Source organism: Amia ocellicauda, chromosome 22 (genome assembly GCF_036373705.1).
Source record: "Amia ocellicauda isolate fAmiCal2 chromosome 22, fAmiCal2.hap1, whole genome shotgun sequence".
NCBI classification, from domain to species: domain Eukaryota; kingdom Metazoa; phylum Chordata; class Actinopteri; order Amiiformes; family Amiidae; genus Amia; species Amia ocellicauda.
The window spans coordinates 3355189-3362998 of NC_089871.1; the positions used below are offsets into that span (position 1 = coordinate 3355189).

The 7810-nt window shown below is 40.8% G+C and overlaps 1 protein-coding gene across 2 annotated transcripts; it reads left to right on the forward strand.

The window, feature by feature from the left end:
* The first annotated feature begins 2104 nt into the window (after positions 1-2104).
* mrps23 (mitochondrial ribosomal protein S23) lies at positions 2105-6641 on the forward strand. 2 transcript variants are annotated; one of them, XM_066695928.1, is made up of 6 exons: positions 2105-2288; positions 3507-3683; positions 4099-4176; positions 4544-4667; positions 5317-5433; positions 5731-6641. In XM_066695928.1, the coding sequence occupies exons 1-6, from the start codon at positions 2245-2247 to the stop codon at positions 5734-5736; spliced, it is 546 nt and encodes a 181-aa protein (XP_066552025.1). In that variant the 5' UTR covers positions 2105-2244; the 3' UTR covers positions 5737-6641. The 2 variants fall into 2 exon arrangements, with proteins under 2 accessions (XP_066552025.1, XP_066552024.1); XM_066695927.1 differs by having other exon boundaries at positions 5317-6641.
* Positions 6642-7810: the final 1169 nt, after the last annotated feature.

The following is a 7810-nucleotide window of genomic DNA, read 5'->3' on the forward strand; positions in this document are numbered from 1 at the left end:
AGAAAACGAAGCAGAGCCCTTTCAGTACAGGTAATGCAACACTGGGGAGGGGCATAAACGGGGGCTACATTTACATGAATTAATTATTATATTTATATCTTGCCTAATATACATACAATGTCTCCAGGCTATAACCTAATGATAAATCTTGTCAATTAAAAGTTTTGAATGAATTAAGGCAAGGTGGAAATACTGCTGTTTTCTTTAGCGAAACAGTTCTGACGTATACAGGGGGAAACAGTAGCAGTACAGACTAATAAAAAGGTAGGTAGACTAATTCATGTTTTTTGTAACGAATGAAGCTGCCACAGTCCCCTTGGACCCCTGCACACCCCTGTCATCTGAAAGTCATAATATCATATAGTGTCTGAACAACACAATACATGTCTATCTAACATACTTAGCCTATACTTTTATATATTTCAATTAATTAATTAATTAATTAATTCCGGTTTTCTTTTAACTTCAGATATTAATAGACTGAACTATCTGGATCAGAATTCAAATCACCTGATAATTCTGTGTCTAAATAATTTGCTATTTGCAAGATGTGTGCCTGTACCATAAGGTCTAGAGTTCCTCATCGTTGTTTTAGTCCTAAAGTCAATACACTGAGGAGGTGCAAGCTGTGTACTTTAATATATCAAAGAACCCTTGTACTACAAGCACAGGAAACAAGTTCAATGTGTGTGCTGCTACTGAATATTTCTAATCTTTTTAGGCAGAACCCAAACCTCAGTAAAATCAATACCCCCAAACACAAAGAAGCTGTCACACCACTGTGTGCCTGGTGAAAATGTTTGCTTTGTGTACGGGCTTTGAGTCACGGCAGGCTATCAGATACTGCTGTGTTAGTGCCTACTATTATCTCTATGTCAATGCTACTGAGCTTCATACACGAGAGGTCAGAATATATATAAGGGCTTTATCGGTCTGCTGAGTCCCTGTGTGCTCACTGGGCGTTTAATAGGTAGTTGACTTCAGATCCACTCCTCCTTCGATCACAATGGTGTCCACACTGGAGACAGAAATGTGGTGTTTGAAAGGGAGCGTTATTCAAGAGTCAGAGCTTCCAAGATGAAAGCCCCCACCCCCAGTTGTGTTTCACTGCTCATTTGTTGTACAGTAAAGTCATCCTCTATTCCTAGATTGATGGGGAGATTCACACTTCCACACCTTCAGTACACATCTACATACCATACTGTTGAAATGTGCAGTGACTCAGTATGACAAGCATTATCTATTGTGTGTGTTTTCAATCTACCTGGATTGATCAGACACCGTTTGGAAATCAGGGGAACTGCTAAAGTACTGCTATTTGCTGGAAGCTGCTCCCTTGTTTTGAGTCCACAGAGAAACAGAGCAGGTATGCAATAAATTATATTTACGGATCTGAAGGCCAGGGAATTTAAAAGTGACAAGCATGCAGTGATAAGCTTGCCAGTAATAAGATAATTCACTAATTTACATCGTGCAGACAATACAAAGTAAGATCAATGCATTTTTAATTGCATTGTAATGTGGGATACATTACAACAGTGATGGGCTTGGACTGCAAAAAAACAACAACAAAAAACCAAATGGACACAGACTATATCACAGAGCACATCACCTATCAAAGAAGGGTTTTCAAATACAGGGAACTTTGCAAAGCACAGAACAGTAAAATAAGATTGGCGGAATTCTTTGATATGGGAACATTTAAAAATATACTCGATAGGATCCTTGGATCACTCAGTTATTAATGCACACGAGCATGATGGGTCAAATGGCCTCCTCTCGTTTGTAAACTTTCTTATGTTCTTATGTTCTTAAGTTTGTAAACTTTCTTATCTGCCAGAATGACATTTCTTAATATTATTTTTAGCGAGAAAATTAACTTGATAATATTTATTTGGAGAGTGTACAACAAGTATCTATCTTCAAAATATCATTATGATTATTGTATTACATGAACAACATCGGTTCAATAGCGTGTGAAGATTTTGTCATGATGGGGACCGTACTATTGGTAACCTCAGCAATCCGCTCGCTTAGTTTGTACCCAAGAGGGCTTCCGTAGGAACAGAGACGGAACTCTCCGAAGCGTTACGGAAGTGCTCGATGTTTAACGGCCATATTGCATTTACTCAGTAGTCGTGCATGGCGACCCTCTAAATGTTATTCGGTGGTGTTTAAATGGCAGTGTATAAAAAGCGGTGTCGTTTTTAATTACTAACAATATCCGAAGTCTGGAGCATAGCAATGGCGGGCAGCAGGCTTGAGAAGTTCGGGACAGTTTTCACAAGGTAGGAGAAAAGGACTGGGATTAAAGCCGCTGTGGGACAACTGGTTTGTTTAGGCTTGTGTGTGAAACGGCCGGGTTCAAGGTTAACATTGCAACCGTAGAGTAGACTAGACTGGGCAAGTCTGCGTAATACTGTTGACAGCCAAAAAGCAAAGCACGTCAATAATGAATAAAAACCTGCGCAGGAATAGCGTTACTGGAGAGATTCAATACACAGGTCGCGGTCTTGTCGCGCAGATTCCCGCAGTTCTGCGCAGTTTTGCAGAATCCCGCCGATCTCATTGGTGGAGCAGCGCAGAGCTGCGGAAATCTGCTACACGAACGCGAGAAGTGTAATTTTCAGTATATAAACGCATGTTCACATAGCTTTAGGAAAATACAGTTTAAGTAGGCTATATCACAAGTGCCAATGGCTTATACTACTACTACTACTACTATTATTAATATTATGCACATGGTAATAACTGGTTATAAAGAAACCTCTTTAAACATGGCAGTTAACAAATGCATACTGAGCTGAGAGGAAAGTTGCTTACATTAAAGTAAAGTAAAAATCAAACGAATAAGAGCGATTTATGCTACTAGTTCCTTAAAAAGCCGTGTATTGTGCCAGTAATGCTTGGTTCAGTCATGCATAGTTAATCCAGTGAGGGAAACATCTGTCATTTAAATTGGATGAAGGGTTCAGTGGCAGGGGATGACGTTGGTACAATATAGTCGCCCAAAGCAGTGTTTTGACAGCACTGCTGGGGAATAATGCATACATTAGGCGCTATATTATTTAATCGTGTACCTGTGCCACAATCCCGTGTGTCAAAACCACTTAAATTACACTAGGTTATAAAAGACCGCATTATTCAGGAACAGCGAAATGTATGATATTCATGTAGACAAAATCGGTCATGGGTTTTCAAAAGCATTGGCAACCAGTGTTAAGATTGCCTTGATGGATAGCAATGAATAGAAAAACGAATACCACCTCTATCAATTCAGTGTAATCAAACCCGCCTGTTTGTGACCTTATGATTGTGCTTGAAAAGATCAGGCACAGGTGATTTTGATTTGAGTGGGATGGGTAGCAGTGGTCAGAGCTGTGATTCAGGTCTCGCCTTGATGAACATTCGTGAAGACAATCTTTAAAGCTGTCGAACGGGATTTGCAAATGCATCTTGAATCCTGATGAAATATGTATGCTTTTCTTTCTTGTCCTGCATTATAGGGTGAGGGATCTGATGCGATCTGGTGTTGTCAAACAAGCCAACAAGCCCCTCTGGTATGATGTCTATGCTGCCTTCCCCCCCAAGAGGGAACCCCTGTATGAGAAACCCACGCAGAGGTTTGGAAAGGTGGTAGACCCAGTGCCTGACATCTTCTACTCTGAGGACAGCATTAGAGCGTAAGATTGTTTTTGGGTGTGTGCTGTTTGGCGTAGCTTCTGTTGACTGCAGGTTTAAATGTCCACATGTGAATATAAAGGTCCCTTATTAAGAACTAAAACTCTCCACAATGGGAGTCTACCAGAAATCATGCTTAAATTATGAAGGTATGGTGTTTATCCATCAATACACGCAGGCATGTGTTGCCCATGTTTTTAATTGAGTTCAGCTTTTGTTTTTCCTCCTATTGGCTATTTATTTTCAATTGTTAAGTGAGAATTTCTGTTATTGTAAAACAATCTGTGTAAAGACACTTAATCAGATTTATTGTATTGCCTGCAGATGGCAGTATCAGTCTGTATTTTATTAAATGTGGATCAAGGAAAAATGTCCTGTTAATGCTAAAATGTTTTTTTTTTTTTTTCTTTCCTTCAGCAAATTCTTTGAAGTCTTTGGGAATGGACCCAAAGCATTTGATCTGGCCAAATCCAGTTCTGTCTCCTCTAGTCAATGGTAAGTCATTACCTCACTGGTTGCACACAGAGACAGAACCACACAAAAATACTTCCCCACTGTCTATTTTTTTGCCACTCTGTACTGTTGATTTTTTGCTGACATATTTGATTCTTATGATGTCTGTATAACCCTAAGATTTACCATGTACCTATGTTTTTGTGTCTGTACTACTGGACTGTTGATGCTTGCCACTTTGCAACAGCACTGTTGTAGTCCAGGGCTCTTCTGTCCTTGCACATCTGTCTGCCTAGTGTACCACACTGACGGTGTCTTTTTGCATAGTGACCTCCATTTCTGCAGACCAGGTGTCGTGCACTAGTAGTGTCTGTGTGTGACGCCCGCACTGCACTGTCTGTGTCTGCAGGTTTGTGGAGAAGTACAGAGAGCTGGAGAGGCAGGGGGAGCTGGATGAGGAAGCTCTGTTCGAGGAGACGGCTAAGCATCTCCTCTCTGAAGGAATCATGCTGAGGAGAAGAGTTGGCTACACGGTCAGTGAGAAGTGGATGTTGGACAAGGCATGGCTTTGGAAAGTTGGATGGCTGTCACAAAACATAAACGCTGTCTTTGCTTTTGACTTTCTGAAACTCGCACATTAATTTCTCAAACCATGATAGGTTTCTAGGTGCAGTACATGTGCAGCTTCCTTGTGATAAAAGTGATAAAGTATAAAATGTGATATTGTACTTGATTGAACACGAAGCCTTTTGTTGTGGGCATGAAGATGTTTGAAGATGATTAAATCAACTGGTGGGGGACTAAAAAGTTATATTAAGTATTTTATGAAAGGGTGAATATTAGACCATTTCAGAGTTATGTCTCAAAAGCAAATGATGGTGGTAATAAGTCATTTTCATCCAACGTGATTTAAAACCACTAGGACGTGTACAGCAGAGTCTGTCAAAAACAGCAACTCGATTTTAAATGGCATCACTAGTGCCTTACTGAAATTCAACTGCAAATGCCCGGCCCTGCAGAGACAAAACAGATGTTGCAAAGATCAACTAATGGCATGTTCTGTTTCTCTGCTTTGGCTTAATTCACTGGGAGACGGGAAAAGTGGAATAGGTTTTGGTTGCCCTGGAGGAGAGAGAGTTTACAGTTCTCCCCATTAACGAGAGTGTGGTTGCTGTCCTGCAGGCCCACAGCGCCATGCCCGAGAGCAGGGACCCCGTGCTGGAGATGAAGCTGAAGGACATGCTGGCAGAGCTGCAGCAGGAGGCCAATCCCGGCGACAAGCAGATGGAGACTCCTCAGGTACCGGAGCAGCACCCTGGAGCACCACAGACACCCCACTGACCACCACACCGAACAGCACACTGAAGACCAGTCACCACACAGCACCCGCACCACTCAGACCAATCTCAGAACTTTGGTGATCCCCGTTAGTGCGTTTTTTGTTTTTAGGATTATGAAATGAACTCTTTAGGGTTGATGCTGACATTTACTACGTGGATTTCTGCTCCCTCCTCTTAGTTTCTGAGAGGTCCATGATGATATGTCTGTCGTATGCTTTGAGGTTGATTTATCATTTGATACATTCTTGCAACCTAGGGTTAGGACTGACTTGGCGTATGTCTGTGGGGAGACCGGATTGCGTAGGACTGCAGTGGGCAAAGCGAACTTGTCAACTCAAACGTGACTGTGAGGGTGGGAGAAGCAGCATCCACCTTTCAGTTGCCCTCACTTTCTCCAATCTGCCGCTGGAACGCTTTAGCCATGGACGCCATAGCAATAAAACTTGTATTTGCCTTCACTGTTGCTACTGGTTTGCAGCATCCTGATCAGGCCCAGAATAACATTTAAATGCAGAGGTTTTCATCCCTCACTGTGCATCTTCATTTTGTCTTCTGATTTATGAAGTTATTGACACATTAGGTGAAATACAATTTGAACAAGTTCCCTGGCCATATTTTCAAAGCATTCACCCTGGGATCCTTCAAGAATTGTCGGGAAAGAATAATCGGATCATTATTAATTACTATTAATTAGTTATTAGCCTGCAACCTAAAGAGCTTAGAAGGGCCAAATAGCCTCATCTAATTTATATCCTTTCTTATGTAATAATATGCTGAACCAGACCTCTGTAATGGTTTCTACTTGGAATCTAATTATGAAACAGCCGGGTTAAGTAAATTAAATTGCCAATTAGGTAAGTGAGAGTGGGGTTGGAATGAAAAGCAGAAGATGGAGTGAACAGGACCAGGCGTGAACAGCCATGATTGAAGAAGTCCAAGATCAATGCATAGCCGGATCTATGAAACCAGCCCATATAATCTTTGTTTGTACGGTTACTTTAATTCTCTGTGAGCCCATGCACAATGTTTACCGGCTTCTGTTGCCGGGCGTAACAGGAATGCTGTAAAGCCGTGCGTGAACAAATGTCTGAGAACTATCGGCCGAAATGATGCTGCAGCAAATTGTATGATTTGCACTTGTAAATTGTCAGTAAAATAATATCCTAAGTCATGTGTTATGTAATGTTTATATATATCTTTATGTATCTATTCTTTCCCCTCCAATTCATTTGTTTCCTGCCGTTGTAAATCACAAGAAACAGTTGAAGAACGGAGTAAAGGATGAGTGCATGTGCTGTTGAATTTCCATTAGGTGTAACGCTGTATTTCACAAGTGCTGGAACAGCCTTGATGGAACGGTGATATACCAGCTGTATAGCCTCATTGAGGAGTGCTATGCCGCTGATAATCTTGGCAGAAGACCAACAAGTGTGAAGAAAGAAAGAGAGAAGGCAGCAGCCCAGCAATACTGTGTTCATACTCAATATGAAGATAATGATTTGAAATCTGTTTTTTTGGGTGGGAGGAAGCGGTGTTATTAAACCCTAATCTGACTGGAATTAATCTGTGTCCTAGACATAATACACATTTTACACAATACCAAGCACACACCGGAGCACACTCAAACACACTATTAGTTTGACCTTGTGCATCATGTACAAGATGTATTATTACTGATGCCACATATGTGTTGAATGAAAACTGGACAGCATTTTCATGATCCATACGCTCATATTAATAAGGTAGGGTTGTGTGTTATTAAGACATATAGCACAGAAGTCAAAATAATTGCTTCTGTTTAGTGCCTGTGGGCTTTCTACTGCAGTGACAAAGACAGGATCTCCTGGATTAAGCTACACTTGAAAGATATATTAAATCAACAAGTAATTCAAGCAAGTAATGAAAGTCCTAACTCTTCACAGTGTGTTCCGGTTTAGCAGACACACACACAACACAACAAATGTGTGAGACTGAGACTTCATTAGACTTGCATGTTGAAACCATAAAGCGAACTTTTTCATTTGTGCCATTTTAAAATCTCATTAGTCATTCCTTATCTGGTTCATCAGTATTACTGTCACTCTTTAATCCAGTTGGTGTAGGGACTTGCCACTATATCAGGAATGTAACGGATGGTTATTACAGGGAAGACGAAGCAGTTTTATTGCTTAACTGTCACTACGTGTACTTGGAGCAGCTGCATTCTTTAAGAACAAAATAAAAATCATATGTTTGCATGTTCTGACCACTTGCGATAAGTTCCTTTCTCTTAATACCTAGTTTAATACGAAAGTCCCCCTATTAAGCTAATTCTGTCGTATTGCTGACCAGTGTAG